Source organism: Podarcis liolepis (genome assembly GCF_965112155.1).
Source record: "Podarcis liolepis genome assembly, chromosome: 12".
Lineage (NCBI taxonomy): Eukaryota > Metazoa > Chordata > Lepidosauria > Squamata > Lacertidae > Podarcis > Podarcis liolepis.
The window spans coordinates 2,885,076-2,900,741 of record NC_139563.1 but is presented as its reverse complement, the minus strand read 5'-3'; the positions used below and the strand labels follow the sequence as shown (position 1 = coordinate 2,900,741).

General features: G+C 53.0%; 1 protein-coding gene across 9 annotated transcripts in view; it reads left to right on the top strand.

Moving 5' to 3' along the window:
- Positions 1 to 14,163, top strand: part of DHX30 (DExH-box helicase 30) — a 30,541-nt gene extending 16,378 nt beyond the window's left edge. For 4 of the 9 annotated variants that reach the window (XM_083466653.1, XM_083466655.1, XM_083466651.1 and 1 more), the window contains 15 exons: positions 520 to 643; positions 1,932 to 2,081; positions 2,899 to 3,051; positions 4,970 to 5,791; positions 6,998 to 7,076; positions 7,260 to 7,364; positions 7,657 to 7,832; positions 7,950 to 8,156; positions 9,773 to 9,854; positions 10,152 to 10,345; positions 10,433 to 10,592; positions 11,693 to 11,850; positions 12,497 to 12,600; positions 12,725 to 12,864; positions 13,826 to 14,163. In XM_083466653.1, coding sequence (XP_083322779.1) covers positions 520 to 643; positions 1,932 to 2,081; positions 2,899 to 3,051; positions 4,970 to 5,791; positions 6,998 to 7,076; positions 7,260 to 7,364; positions 7,657 to 7,832; positions 7,950 to 8,156; positions 9,773 to 9,854; positions 10,152 to 10,345; positions 10,433 to 10,592; positions 11,693 to 11,850; positions 12,497 to 12,600; positions 12,725 to 12,864; positions 13,826 to 14,061 — 2,890 coding nt within the window. In that variant the 3' untranslated portion in view covers positions 14,062 to 14,163. Of the gene's footprint in view, positions 1 to 64; positions 644 to 1,931; positions 2,082 to 2,898; positions 3,052 to 4,969; positions 5,792 to 6,997; positions 7,077 to 7,259; positions 7,365 to 7,656; positions 7,833 to 7,949; positions 8,157 to 9,772; positions 9,855 to 10,151; positions 10,346 to 10,432; positions 11,156 to 11,201; positions 11,851 to 12,496; positions 12,605 to 12,724; positions 12,865 to 13,825 lie in introns of those variants that run through there. The other 5 variants (XM_083466654.1, XM_083466652.1, XM_083466650.1 and 2 more) reach the window with 3 other exon arrangements.
- The last annotated feature ends 1,503 nt before the right edge of the window (positions 14,164 to 15,666 follow it).

Sequence of the window (15,666 nt, the reverse complement as noted above, 5' to 3'; positions counted from 1 at the left end):
CACAGAACAGCATTGCCTTTGGGAGCAAGAAGCACCTTCTAGTTCACCAATCCGGCTCAAACGTGTCTCCATCTGTTAGGAACGTCAGCTCTCCTGTTTTACGTTTCTTAGAGGCTAGTGGGGAAGAAGCGGAGGTCTTTTCCTGGTAGCCGCGCAAAGAAAACGGAAAGCCAGGAAGACAAGTTTCTGCCTTGGAAGTGGCGTGTCCAAGTGTGGCTGTCCATGGTCAGGGAGAGGGCACCCTGTTTTTGTGTGGCTTCTAGCCCCCCTCAAATTCTACTTCCCCCCGTATCAGTGTCCTGAACGAATACTCCAAGCCATACTTGGCAGTTCATAATAAAACGGGGGAATAATCTATTTGATGCACCGCTGCATAAATCCTGTATCTCCCAGCCGCTCTTTAGTGGGTGGGCAGGTGTAGCTCTGAAGGCAAGACGGATGCCAGCTGATGGAGGCCCCATGGCAACCTTTAGAACGAGAGGACCTAGCAGCCGCCTTCTCTTCCCTCTCCTGCTGCAGGGACGGCTTCTCTCTCGAGATGACGGATGACAACACAGCCCTCCGGGCTCTGACCCAGTTTCCTCTGCCCAAGAACCTCCTGGCCCAGGTGATCCAGATTGCCACTTCTTCGTCCACAGTCAAGGTGAGTTGGAGAAGGTCACGCCGGCCAACGACACATAGGAAGGAGGGTGGCAGGTTTCTTTGGAGTGGCTCTTCTTAAAGCAGCCCCAGCAGTATGAGAATTGGGCCTGGGGCAAGTACCACCACCCAAATGGGAGCTGCCAAACGTGAAGGGCAGATAAACAGTATCCAAAGGAGCTTGCAGAGCAAAGGGCCCCCAGGTGACTTTAGCCAGTGAGCCAAGCCACATAAACTGCAGGAAAAAAGCAGAATCTGTAGAGTTCCCAGCTAATTTCTGCCCCTAAGGAAAGTCCTCCAAGCGAGCATCCCCCTATCTCTGTCTTGGCTCGCTACTGAATGGTCCAGCCTTCGTCAACCTGGTGCCCTCCCGCAGTTTTGGACAGCAGCTTCCATCAGCTGCAGCCACCGCAGCCATGCTCCTGCCAGGCTGGCTGATGGGAGCCGGAGTCCAAAAGGGAACCAGATCAGCAAAATCTGGAAAAGTCGTTTTCAGAATGTTCCATAGTTGTCACCTCTCCCCTTCAGAACCAGGATGCTTACATGATGCTGCAATTACCTGGATGTTTCGCTCTTTATTGCCTCCAATTGTGCTTTGCTTTTAAATTGTTCTGTGCAGTAAGTGTGATTGCATGTTACATTGGGGTTTGCTTCCAAGGGTTCCACATGTAACACAAAGCCTGGAAGCCTGGGGGTGTTTGCACGAGATCTCGTGGGAACTTAGATGCCACCATGAAATCTCAACATGAGCATCCCAGAGCTGGCACCCTTCCTGATCTGAGCTCTCTCTGCCCCCCCCCAAAGGAGAGAGATTAAAAGAACTTTGCACACCAGGTACCCCTAAGCGGATCCAGTGTGCAGTTAACTTTCAAGCTCTCCATTTTGCTTGGATTTAACTTGTGCAATTTCAAACCAGCCTTCCTTTCGATTGCACGTGGTTGAAACTGTACAAGTTAAATGTGCGTAAGATGCGATCGTGCTGTATTTTGTAAGTCTCCTTTGAGACGTTTGTGTGAAGAAGCTAATGATCTTAATTGATAATGACACAATACGGAAAGAATATGCAGCAGCAGCAGAGCTCAGTCTGGCACTTCCTAGTCCTTTAGGCAGCTAGTGGGGGGGGGGGTTGCTGTAGTGCCACCTTAACAGCCATGACTGTTAAAGGTTAGCCTCTTCCAATGTCCTTTGGGAGCAGCTGAGTGGTCTCTGCTTCTCTGTGACTTGGAGAAAAGAAGGCATTGGGAGGTAGTGGGGGCAACTCTCGCTGACCCCTTCTCTTTTGCCTCGCACAGGAATACATGCAGTTCCGGACGGTGGGCACCAAGACCAAGATCTGCAAGCTGACCCTGCGCTGGCCCTGCCCCATGACCTTCGCCGCCAAGGGGCGACGCAAGGTGGAGGCGGAGAACAAAGCGGCTGCTCTGGCCTGCCAGAAGCTGAAGGTGAGACTTGGGGCTCCACTCATTCCTTTGTTATTTTATTTGCACGCCGCTCTTCCACAAAAAGAACCTGCCCAAAGTGACTGACAACCAAGAAAACTGGAATCAAAGCGTTTCAAAATCAAACGGTGCAAAAACAATTTCGTGGTAAGACAGCGCCAAATAGCAAATAACCAAAAAAAACCCAAAACACAACACAACACAACATTTCAGTACAGTGGTACCTCGAGTTACAGATGCTTCAGGTTACAGACTCCGCTAACCTAGAAATAGTACCTTGGGCTAAGAACTTTGCTTCAGGGTGAGATCAGAAATTGCACAGTGGCAGCAATGGGAGGCCCCATTAGCTAAAGTGGTGCTTCAGGTTAAAAACAGTTTCAGGTTAAGAACAGACCTCCGGAACGAATTAAGTTCTTAACCCAAGGTACCACTGTACTATAAATATGACAAGAATTGCATTACACTTCCCGACAGTAGCCAAAATAACAAGGGAGCTTAGCTGTTCCACCTTGGTCGTAGAAGCACCCCTCCCATGATGATTCTCACAACCCCTGTCCAGCAGCAGCTTCTTAAAAGCCTTTTAAGTGCAGGACGGGGGAGGGGGGGACTAGCTGGAAACACCTTCCATGATGATGTTCCTCCCCTAGTGCTTCCCACTGAAGGCGCTGGGCCACAAATGACCTCTGCCAGCCAGTCTCCTTTCCAGACCAAGGATTCCTGTCCCCGAGGCGGCCTTTTTCCTGGTCTCCCTGCCCAGACGAGTCTCCTCCCCCACTTGGAGACCCTGCTAGGCTGACGCACCCTCCTTCCTCCCTTCCAGAGCCTGGGCCTGGTGGACAAGAACAACAACCCCCTGAGCCACGCCATGTACAACATGACTTCCCTCCGGGAGCTGGGCGAGAACCAGCGGAAGCCCTGCCACATCAAGGTCCCCGAGGCCACGCTGCGCAAGATCGAGAACTACCTGAACCATGTAAGCCTTCCCTTATTTCAAAGAAAGTGGGCTGGAGCTTGGGTTCCAAACTAGAACCAGTTGTGGGGAACTGGGAGCCGCAGAACGTGGAACTCCTGTCTCCAACTGGCAGAAGCAGCTGAAGAACTCTTGCCTTGGCTACTTGTTACCTGTATGTTCTCCTCCTTCCCTCTCCCCACGTCATTGGCTGAGTGGCTGTGATGTCATGGAATGTTTGAAAGCGATCTAGCTGCTTGGGGTGAACGTATTGGAGATGTTTACTAAGAGCGCAATTTTGAGGAGTGAGATAAAAGGTCAGTTTGGGACTTGGGATAGGAGAACAGCTTCCCCCAGGACCCTGGGGCTGAGGAAGGGCTGTGGGGCTCATGGACCAGGGGCCTGTTAAAAAACATTGTGAGCATTGTGGAGGCTTGGAGGTGCAAGGAAAGCTCATTTCACATTTCTATGGATTTACAGTCATAGGGAAAAGAAAGTGCACCCTCTTTGCAATAATTTGTTCCTTAATAGGTCTTAAAATTAGGTGACTACAACCTCAGATGAGCAACAACATATGACATATTACACCGTATCATGATAAAGATGTTAAAGATGGCGCCGAGGTAAGACGCGCTTGTCGGAGCTCTCTTCAGTTATATGTTGGGGCTCCTACTACTTTTTAAACTTTTGAAAGCTGGAATCGTAAGGTGTACTTGGTTTTTCACACACGGCTTTTCCATTTTGGCTTTATTTCTGTTAAATAAATAATGACACGCTGCAATACACCATGTGTTGTTGTTCATCTGAGGTTGTATTTACCTATTTTAAGACCTGCAAAGGAACAGATGGTTGTTACTATGTCTCCATATGCAAAACCACAGAATTAAAAGAGGGTGCGCTTTCTTTTTCCCGTGACTGTAGCTGAACTCCAGATTTCTGCTGTTCCAGCTTTCTCCGCCTGGAGGATATTTTTCCCCACTCAGAGCTGCCTCTTAAGCATCCTCATTGGTTTCTGCATCTGCTTTGCTGTACAGATCTTATCCTTCTTGAGATAACCTTGCCAAGTAGATGACTAACATTCCAAAGAACCAAGTTTTAAGAGCAGGCAGCCTGAGGCCCTTGAGTAATTTCGTAGCCAACCCAGCACTGAAATTCAGTTCTTTGGTCGGGACAGTAGTTTTACTTTGGTTAACAATGGAGTAGACTGAACTTGGAAGCAAGACAAAAGCACACTAAGATGTCAGCCCAATGTAACTTTAAATCGTGGGAGTGGTCCCTACTTGCAAATCAGTAGTCAATAGTAAAAAAAACTAATCCATTCAAAAGTATGTATTCTGACAAGGATTACAAACTCAAATAAAGATTACAAACTCCATGACGAATCTAACTATGCACTAATATGAACTTATCTCTACTCATAAACTCTTACCTTTAATTCTGTAACGAATTATCGTGTTACACATATTTTTATGAGTTTGAGTTTGTAATCTCTGTTAGAGTTTGTAATCTCTATTTGAGTTGGGAATCCTTGTTAGAATACATACTGTTGAATGGATTAGTTTTTTGTTACTACTGACTGCTGATTTGTGAGTAGGAACCACTCCCACTGTTGAAACTTACATTGGCCTGAGTTCTTGGTGTGCTTTTGTCTTGGTATATTTAATAACGTGAACATGGAAGCAGACTTCACCCTCGCACGGGTTTTGCAGCAGTCAGAGGGCAAAGCAAACTGCTCCCTTCCCAAGGGGCTTTCCCCCTCTCCTCCCCCCACCCCAATACTCCTGCCTGTTATTAATCCGCCACGGTTTCTCCCTAGGAAGCCTAGGGCTTCCTCCATAGCCGAGAGCCATGATGCTTCAGCAGTTGCTGTCAATGCTGCTGTCATTTGGCACCAAAGGCCTAACGCTGAAGAAAAGACCACTTTTTCTCTCCTTCCTCTCAGTACCCAGTGGACACCCAGGAATCCAGGCCGCGCCTGGCTGACGACATGATGAACCTGAGCAAGGAGTCGGGCACCCTCAGCGACGCCATCACAGGCAAGAGTTACATCCCCATGTCGGAGTCGGAGGAAGTTCGCCACAGCCAGAACCTCCTGGCTCTCTGGAAGCGGAGGGGCAGCTCCTGGCAGGAGACCCAGCCTCTGCCCGTGGACTCGCACCGGGAAGCCATCCTCTCGGCCATAGAGCAGAACCCGGTGGTGGTGATTGCCGGGGACACGGGGTGCGGGAAGACCACCCGCATCCCCCAGCTGATGCTGGAGCACTACATCCTGGACGGGCGCGGCGCCCAGTGCAACATGGTCATCACGCAGCCGCGGCGAATCAGCGCCATTTCGGTGGCGCAGCGCGTGGCGCAGGAGCTGGGCTCCAGCATGCGGAAGAACGTGGGCTACCAGGTGCGGCTGGAGAGCAAGCCGCCGGCCCGGGGTGGAGCGCTGCTCTTCTGCACCGTGGGCATCTTGCTGCGGAAGCTGCAGGGCAACCCCCGCCTGGAGGGCGTCAGCCACATCGTGGTGGACGAGGTGCACGAGCGCGACGTCAACACCGACTTCCTGCTCATCCTGCTCAAGGGCGTCCAGAAGCAGAACCCCGGCCTCCGGCTGGTGCTGATGAGCGCCACGGGGGACAACCAGCGCTTCTCGCAGTACTTTGGGGACTGCCCCGTGGTCAAGGTGCCGGGCTTCATGTATCCTGTCAAGGAGTACTACCTGGAGGAGATCATGGCCATGCTGGGGCGACACAGACACCGGCACTACGAGATCAAGGTGAGCCAAGCGCGCGCACACGCTCCCCCTCCTAACGTTGCAGGCAGTGCTCTGTCGCTCGTGCGCACGCGCTCACTCCGTGCATCGTTACGAGGTCCTCTGTGGCGCTGGCCTTTGCACTGGACTGGTGGAATAGCTGGAGGGTGCCAGGTTGGCAAAGGGTGCAGCTGCACCCTTTTGAGCGCCCTTGCTTCTGCCTTTTGTCGCCGCTGTGATGTTTTGTTAAGTTAATTGTGGGTCGGTGCCTGAGGAGCATTCCTTCACCCCCTTGTTCCCCAACAGGGAGAGGTGGTGGTCCGTTTGGGGAAGCTCAGTGACATGTGCTTTGCATGCAGAAGGTCCCAGCTTCAGTCCCCAATGGCATGTCCAGTCCTGCCTGAAACCCGGAGAGCTGCTGCCAATCAGTGTAGGCAGTTCCACACTGGGTGAACCTGTTGTTTGACTTGTCATCAGGCAGAGCTCCCTGTTTCCTGTATGCAAAAAGGCTAGCCCCACGCTAGAGCATCTGTTTTGCAGGCAAACGGTCTCAGGTTTAATGCCCAACAGGATTTGGAGACAGGCTTGCCTGAAACTCTGGAGAGCTGCTTCCAGTCAGTGTAGGCATTACTGAGCTAAGTGGACTAATGGTCCAACATGGTATTGACACAGCTTCCTAAGTGAGTGGGCAGCAGAGAAAGGAGGGAGACACATAAAGCCTTGCAGAAGCCCGCCTGCCCACCCCCAAAACCTGGACCCAGCCCTGCTAGGTGGTGTTTCAACAAGGTGTGGTTGAAAATGCACATTGGGTTGTATGCAGAGGCCTTCTTCAAATGCAGGACTGCATTCCCCAGTTTGCCCCTGCAAGGGGAGCCATGTTCATTGATACCATATGAGGCTATCCCACAGTCCCACTCACTGTGCTTTTATTTCTGGAGCAGCCTTCACTGATGACCTGGCACCCACCAGGTATCTAGGACTACAGTTCCCACTGGCACCAACATCATAGGTCTGCACTGGCTGGTGGTGTTGGGAGTTCCATGGCCCTCAGTGGTCTGCACCAACATAAGGCATCACCAGGTGTTCCCCTGACAGTTGCTTTCATGCTGCTGCTTGCTTTGAGAGGTGCCTGGAGTTCTCCTGCACCTGGGCACACCTGGCTTTGCGCGCTCTCTGTCTCACTGCAGTGCATCCTGGCAGATATTCACTGTGCCTCTTTTTATCCCTCAGCAATCAGACGAGGAGTGCGTCCTTGACCTTGAGCTGATCACTGACCTCATTCTGCAGATTGATGCCCACGGAGAGCCAGGTAAGTGGTGGCCATTCTGCCTTGCACCCTCCCTCTCTGCCCTGGCAGATCAGAGGGTCTGGCATGCTTTTGCTGCAAGTGAGACAATTCGACAGTTCCCTCCCTCCATGCCATCCTGAGCTACCAGGTGGGGTGCAGATAACTTCACGGTTACGTGTGACTTTCAGTCTCTGTTGGTTGCAGGTGGGATCCTCTGTTTCCTCCCCGGCTGGCAGGAGATCAAAGGAGTTCAGCAGCGGCTCCTGGAGAGCCTTGGAGCTCATAATAGCCGTTACCTTGTCTTACCAGGTGAGAGGGGGGCATTGCTCTGTTTCTCGCCTCACTGTGGGGTTTGTGGGAGGTGGTGGCTGTCCGCTGCAGAAAGCCTAGAGCAGGGGTAGCTGCCATGGTGCCCTCTGGATGTGGTTGAACTACAGCTCCCATCATCCTTTAGCACCCAACCAGGATGGCTGCTGGGAGTTGTAGTCCAACAGCTACAGGACATCAAGCAGGCGACCCCGGCCTAGATTGCTGTGATGCTCCTGTTGGAGGGAACGGGGGACAGGTGCTCACAGGTGTTGCTTCTCCCCACCCTCGCCAGTTCATTCCAACATCCCAATGATGGACCAGCAGAGCATCTTCCCACGCCCCCCTCCCGGCGTGCGCAAGATCGTCCTGGCCACCAACATTGCCGAGACCTCCATCACCATCAACGACATCGTGCACGTTGTGGACAGCGGGACTCACAAGGAGGAGCGCTACGATCTCAAGACCAAGGTTTGTCTGGGCCGCGGTTGTCTTGGGTGAGGCTGTGGCAAGCTCAGAAGCGAGTTTGATCTGGTGTGGGGAGCGCGGGCCTCAGGGTATGGGATGGTGACACGCCTCTCCCCCCAGGTCTCGTGCCTGGAGACCGTCTGGGTGTCCAAGTCCAACGTCATCCAGAGGCGAGGGCGTGCTGGGCGCTGCCAGTCGGGCTTTGCCTACCATCTCTTCCCGCGCAGCCGCCTGGACAGGATGCCCACCTTCCAAGTGCCTGAGATCCTCCGCACGCCCCTCGAGAACCTGGTGGTCCAGGCCAAGATCCACATGCCTGAGAAAACGGTAAGGAGAGGCCCTCCCAGCTACAGAGCCTCCAAAGATCCTCTTCAGGGCAGGCTCCCCTTTCCTGGGCTTATTCTAATGAGCAGACAGAACTAAGCTTACGTGGTGCCTTAAAAACATGTCCCAAAAGGCACGTAGCTTTTGTCTGAGCAGGGTTTTCCACTGTTGGAGTTGCTTAATGCTCAGACTGTGGAACTCGCTCCCACAAGAAGCAGAGATTGCCATCATCTTGGGCGGCTTTAAAACAGGATTAGGCAAATTCCTGGAGGAGGAGAGATGGCTGTGGATGGTTCCTAGCCAGGATGTCTCTGCTCTGCCTCCACAGCTGGAGGCAGCAATGCTTTTGAATTCCAGTTGCTGGAAACCACAAGCAGAGAGAGGGCTCTTGAACCCATGTCCTGCTTCTAGACTTACAACAGGCATCTGTTCTGCTAGGGCAGGGGTCTGCAACCCGCGGCTCCAGAGCCGCATGTGGCTCTTTTACACCTTTGCTGTGGCTCCGGGGCGGATACTAGCGAGGGGAGGAGGCGCATTGTGCGCCCCGACACTCCCCACTGTGGCGGGCGCTGTACTGGCTGTGACGTCGCATGGGGGCGGTGCGTGCGTTAGTCACGCACCGTCCCGACGTCACCTTCCCGCCCGCCCGCTACATTGTAAGGGGCATGTACGCTGGTCACTGCATTGAAAGGGGGCATGTACGCTGGTCACTGCATTGAAGGGGAGTGAAGAACACACACACAAAGGTAACTTGTTAATTTAACATTTATTTCTATGAGGAGGAGTAATTCTGAGGGGTCAAACAAAGAAATAATAAAAAAGTGACAAAAATGTTATTTTTATAATGACGAGTTTTGCGGCTCCCAGTTTTTTTTCTTCGGAAACGGGTCCAAGTGGCTCTTTTTGTCTTAAAGGTTGCAGACCCCTGTGCTAGGGAGACCAGGATGCTGGACTAGATGGGTCCAGGTTGACAAAGAGCGCATTGCACTTGGTTAAAAAAACAAAACCAGGGTCAAGAAGAAGAGTTAGCATATTTATGTCTCCTGGGTCCTGGTCTCCCCCTCTTTTCCTTTTCTTCTCATCTCCCTTCCCCTGCCCTAGATGGTCCCAGTTGTAGTGTGGGGTTTTGACTGCAGGCTGGCCATGTTTTTCCCTTATTGAGAATATTAGCCATCTACAGGATTTGTAAGCTGCGGACACAGAACCAAGGCTGGGTTGATTTTCTGGTTCTGAGCTTTAAGGCTGTAGCCGCAAGGCGTTGCTGAGCAATCAAGCCAGCAGTTTGTGCAGCCCAGCTTTTGTCAACCTAGTGCCCTTCAGCTGTTTTCGGATTGCAACTCACATCAGCCCAAGAATCACAGAGGCATTTACTGTATAAGATTTGGAGTCCACAACATCACCTTGACGAATGCTGGGCAGGCCGAAGCACTGAGAACCCAGAGAGGCTTTGAACATATCTCTTATCTGCTTGACCTTCTTGCTGTCCTTGGAGGAATGTTTAGAACTGGAACAGACCTGTAGGGTGTCAAGAGCCCCCTTCCCTTGTCCAGTCCAGTCCAGTGCCCCTTTCCACTCAGCTGGTCTTCATATTGTATACTCTGTGTTGCTTTTGGCTGCAGGCTGTTGAGTTCCTCTCCAAAGCCCTGGACAGCCCTGACATCAAAGCTGTGGATGAAGCAGTCATCCTTTTGCAAGAGATTGGTGAGTATCCGGGGAGGCTGGCCGGGAAGTGGGTTGCTGGTAGGAACACAGGAAGCGGCTTTTATAGACCAAGCTGTTTGGCTCTCCAGAGTTTCAGACAGGAGATGTCCCCAGCCCTATCATGCCAGGGATTGAACCTGTAGTTCATGCTTGACTGCAGTCTTTCCACGTACGGCTGGGTCTGTTGCTGCTGTCGTCACCTTGGGACCGCTGAGGTTGCCAAGCCAACACAGAAAGCAGCGCCCTCCCCTCTCCTAGCCAGCCCTTCCAAGCGCTCCTCTGCTGCCCCCCTTTCAGGTGTGCTGGACCACAGGGAGGCCTTGACCACTCTGGGCAAGCGCCTGGCTCAGATCTCCACCGATCCCCGTCTGGCTAAGGCCATCGTGCTGGCTTCCATCTTCCGCTGCATCCAGCCGCTCCTGGTCATTGTCTCCTGCCTCACGAGGGACCCCTTCAGCAGCAGCTTGCAGAACCGCACCGAGGTGGACAAGGTGAGGAGCCAGTGTGGTCAGTGCTTGGGTGGGGAGGCGGAAGAATCAAAGGTGCACATGAACACCCCGTTGTTCCATGTTTCCTAGGCCAAGGCCATCCTGAGCCGAGAGAGCGGCAGCGACCACCTGGCTTTTGTGCGGGCAGTGGCCGGCTGGGAGGACATCCTCCGGCGCAGGGATAGCCGAGCTCGCGACAACTACCTGCAGGATTACCTGCTGTATGCGCCCAGCCTGCGATTCATCAATGGTAAGCAGAACAGGCAGTGCCCAGGGATACAGGAAGCTGCCTTGTACCAAGTCAGAATCATTGCTCCGTCTAGCTCAGTATTAGTCAATTCAACAGCCTGGCACACACTCTTTTCAGAGTGGAGATGTTGGGGCTGCTGGAAGTTTCTTGAATACAGCTCCCATCATTCCTAGCCATTGGCTAACACTCGCTGGGGCTGATGGGGGTTGGAGACCAGCAGCGACTGGAGAGACCCACAGGCTCCCCATTCAAGCTTTACTCAGGTTAAGCATCAGCCCTGGCTTCCCACGGACTCTGTTCTCCTGGCATGGATCCCCGTTGTGATCAAGGAGCCTGAACCTAGAGAAATTCTGCCTGCTTCTGAAGGTGGAGACCAGGGTCGTCGTTCTGGAGCCAGAATGGAATATTTAACAGGGCTCTGTATGTGGAAGGGAAGAAAGCCACAGACCCCAGATTTCTCTCTTTGCCAGTACAGTAGACGCTCAGTTTGCGAACATGATCCGTGCAGGAGGCACGTTCGCAACCTGCAGCGCCATTTCTGTGCATGCGTTGGTCGCAATTTGGTGCGCATGCGCAAAACGCGATTCGGCACTTCTGTGCATGCACGAGCTCCGAAACCCAGAAGTAACCCATTCTGGTACTTCCGGGTTTCAACGCGTCCGTAACCCGAAAACGTGTAATCTGAAGTGTCTGTAACCCAAGGTATGACTCTACTGCCCTGTTAAGAATCTTCTTGTAGCTCTCTTCCGAATCCCCTTCTGCCAACGTGGACAGAGATGACCAAGAGGGAAGCCCAGGCTGAATTTGTACCCGGCACTCTAAGAACATAAGGAGAGCCTGCTAGATCAGGCCAATAACCCATCTAGTCTAGCATTCCTCTTCTCACGGTGGCCAAGCAGACACCTCTGCGAAACCTTTGCAAGCAGGTTTCAGTCACAAGAGCCCTCTTTCCTCCTGTGGTTTCCAGCAACTGGTATTCAGAGGCATTGCTGCCTTTCCCTGGAGGCAGAGCCGAGGCATCCTGGCTAGGAGCCATTGACAGCTCTCTCCTGCACAGTTATGTGGAGCCTGACGCTGAGCTTTGCCTCTGACCCCCACAGGCCTGGTGAAGCAGTTCTCGGAGAATCTCTACGAGGCCTACCTGGTGCCAACCCCCTCAGACTGCCTCTTGCCCTCGTCTGTGTGCAACCAATACAGTGAGGAGGAGGAGCTGGTGAAGGGCGTCCTGATGGCTGGGCTTTACCCCAATCTCATCCAGGTAAGAGGCCCACCTCCCCTTCCGTACTCTGTGCGGGTGAAGGAGCAGTGGGGAAGGGTTCCCTTTCCTTGGGTGAGAATTTTGATGGATTCTCTCAAGTTTCTCTGGGTTTTGGAGCAGCAGACAAGGCAGAACGGGGGTGGGGTGGGGTTATGCGCACTCTGCTGAAGCATGCAGAGGCCGGGAACAAAACCCCTGTGCAAAATGATCACCATCTTTATTATGCACAATTTAAAACAACTTGCAACCATAAAAAATAACATGGATCCTAAAAACGTACACCTCAAGCTTCGAAAGCATTCGCTGGAAGCTGTGTAACGAAGGTACTAGACACATCTCTGTGAGAGAGGGGACTATGGGGCCGCCACCCCTTCGAGCCACTGAGACAGAGGAACTGGAACTACCAACAGGGCCTCCTCTGTCGATCTCAGCACCCAAGAGCATCCATAGGGAAGCAGGTGGTCTTTCGGGTATTTGGGGCCTGAGTCATTCAGGGCTTTGAACACTGTTATGTACATAAAACATAATGAGCAGTACGCAATAAGCAGCAGTGTCAAATCATTCCTCTTGCCAACCCAGCAATCGACTCTTAGCCAGGCTTGTCTTGCTAATCCATCCCTCTTTTTTTGCCCACTCCTCTTCCCAGGTCAGGCAAGGCAAAGTGACCAGGCAGGGCAAGTTCAAGCCCAACAGCTACACATACCGGACCAAGGCTGGGACTGTCCTCCTGCACAAGTCGACGATCAACAGGCAAGTGGGCCGGGTGCTGCCCAGGCCGGCTGGCAGATGGGTGCTTATGACCTGGTGGGGAGGGATGGAGGGAGGGCAGTGGCAGCAGGCCAGGTGTGAGACGGCCCCTTCCTCTTTACCACAGGGAGACCTCCAAGCTCTACAGCCGCTGGCTGACGTACTTCATGGCGGTCAAGTCCAACGGCGGGGTGTTTGTGCGCGACTCCTCACAGGTGCACCCCCTGGCCGTGCTGCTCATGACGGATACGGACATCCATGTGCGGGGTGAGTTCTTACAACCTCCAGTTTCTGCTTTTGCTGCTGCTTCAGGAATCGGCAGCAGTTGGTTTTAAGCGAAGGGCTGTAGCTCAGTGGGAGAGTGTCTGCCTTGCATGCAGAAGGACCCAGGTTCATTCCCTGGCAACATCTGCAGGTAAAGATGGAAATGTCTCCTGCCTGAAACCCTGGCGAGCTGTTGTTGCCAGCCAGCATAGACAATATTGAGCTGGCTGGGTCATTGGTCTGACTCAGTATATGGCAGATTGCTGTTTCTACGTTATGAAGGTCTAACTTGCTCTTCTGCAGTGTCCTGGTAGGATCTTCAGAGACTATGTGGTTATGGTGGGAGGGGCTGCTGGGAATTGTACAACAAAACGCACAGGGCGCCCCATTTTGGGAGGCAGTTTAGGGATCACGAATCATTTGGTAGGTAAAGGTGATATTTAATTCCTTCCAGCATTACCATATGTAGAACAAGGCAGGCATCCCATCGAAGGCAACCTTCTCTCTCCTAGTACCGGCTAATCTGATGCTATTTAAAAGTTCACAGGCAAACTAAAACAACAGCCTTTATTCCTATTACTCCACAGTCTTGCAGAGGTGCAGTCTCTGGACTTGGAGGTTACGCACCTGGCTATTTATTTTATCTGAAGGCAGCCCTGTATCAGGAAACTTTTAATCTGTTGGAAGCTACCCAGAGTGGCTGGGGCAACCCAGTCGGATGGGTGGAGTACAACTAATAAATGATGAAGATAATTGTGATGAGAGTGCAAGGATAAGTACTTAAACAGCAGCTCCTCCTTGCCTGGGACTCCCAGGCAGGAGGGTGGTGCAAGGCAGATGGGAGAGCTGGTGCACTGATGGTTCAAGCAGACTCCCTTCCCTGCAGCCACCACCTACTGCTGGCCCAGGAGTCTCCCTTGGACTCCCCCCATCTAAGCTCCTCTCCCTTCTTCCCTGCCCCCAGATGACGGCTGGCGAGCGACCGTCTCCCTCGTTGACAGTGACCTCCTGGTGCTGGAGGGCGACTCCTACACTATCCGGCTCCTGCGTGACTTCCGCGTGGCCCTCTCCAGGATGGTGGAGGTGTGCCTTTGCTACGAGATGGCCGCCATCCCCGGGGACCTGCACCACCAGCACAGCCAGCTCCTGGACATCCTAGTGGACCTTCTCAAAGGGCCTCCCGGCAGCTTTGGAGCTTAGATCTCCCGGTAGCGGCCCAAGGATCTGGACACGGGGACTTGTAATTTGTAAAAAGATGTTGACAAATGTTTATTTAAATAAAGTTCTATTTATCCCTTGTGACATCTCTCTCCGTCCTGGAGGATTCCTAGCGCCTGCTCGTCCGCTGCAGCCTCTGGCAGCCCGCGGCGGTTGGGGAGAAAGTGCAGCAGCTGCTTGCCTGCCAGCGAGGATGCCAGTCTGCAAGTCCCGAAGCCCCGAAGGACAGTGCGGCGGATGGCGGCCCCTCACTCTTCCTGGTCTTGTGTGTTCTGCCCCCGTAGTGGGGGCAGTCCCACGTAGAAGGATGGATTTCTCGCATGGAGGAACGGAGCATCTTCATGCGTCTCCAGGTTTTGAAGGCGAGCTCACGTAGACACTCCTCAAGTGTGCAGGAGTTGATGTTGCGCTTAGAACAGGGGGGCACAAACACTCCGTCCTGTTCCCCTTGCCAGCCAGAGGATGAGCGGTCGCTCCAGGATGGGGCGATGGCGTGTCGCACTTGGGAAACTTTTGTCATGCACTTTTTGAAATGAAATGGAAAATCCCTTTTGCTCTAGGTGAACCGGTTTCGGTGCAGAGGTAACCCCACTTTCTGCTGGCTGGCTGGGGAGGGGGGCGGCCTTGTTGCCTCTTGTCCTCTCCTTCCTGGAGCTGCTGGTGGAATGTGGCTTTGCTTAGGTGTCAGGGGCTGCTTCGTTCCTGGGAGGAGATCTTGGGCTACCATATAGCGGGGTCTTGAAGCCACTGCTCGCCCACTTGTGGTACACCAAGGGAAGCCTCAAGCTCTGGCAACATTGGCTTACTGAAAATGGGGATCTGTTGTCTCTCCAGCTATGGGGTGGCTGGGACCAGTCTGTCAATAGGAGCTCTTCTCCTTTCCTGACCTCTTCAGCGGTCAGCAACAACCACAGTCACATGGCATGAGCTCCCAATTCTTCCCCGATCTGCTGTTCTGAGTCTCCCCCTGCTTGCAGCTCTTGGGCTCACCCGGTGTCTCAGTCCACACCCCTTATGTTTTAAATGTATGCCAAGCAGAGGGCAAATGTGGCCTAGGAAGGCTAGCCCAGGGGCACTCTCAAGATCAATCGGGTTGATAGTCCTGCCCAATATCTCCTGCAGGGATGACCTGAAGGAGCAAGGCAAACTGCTGGGCAGGGTGGGGTGGGGGGGTGGAGAAGAGAGAGCTTCTCCTTGTTTCTGTACTGCTCCTTGCCAGCTTGATGGATCAGTTGCTCAACTTCAGACAGGTGAACATTTCTCTCTCTGAAGGGAGCATGCTAAACCTGGTACCCCACCACACCAAGTGTACTATAGTCTTCAAAGACCCAGGCTGCGAGAGGGATGCCCAGCTTTGAGCACAGCAGAAGCAGCCACACCCAGTTTAGAAAAGGGAGCTTCCAGCAAGTTTGAGCTAGATTGTGTCCTGGGGTCTGTACCTGTCTTCCACCCCACCTTGGACCACCTTGACATCTCCATGACGCACGCTCTTGCCTCTTGACCAGTGGGAATGTGTTGCTTTTTCTTAGAGGAGAGGAAAAGTGGATGTGTTGGGTTCCCTTTCTATGGGAGGGGAGACCCCAAAAG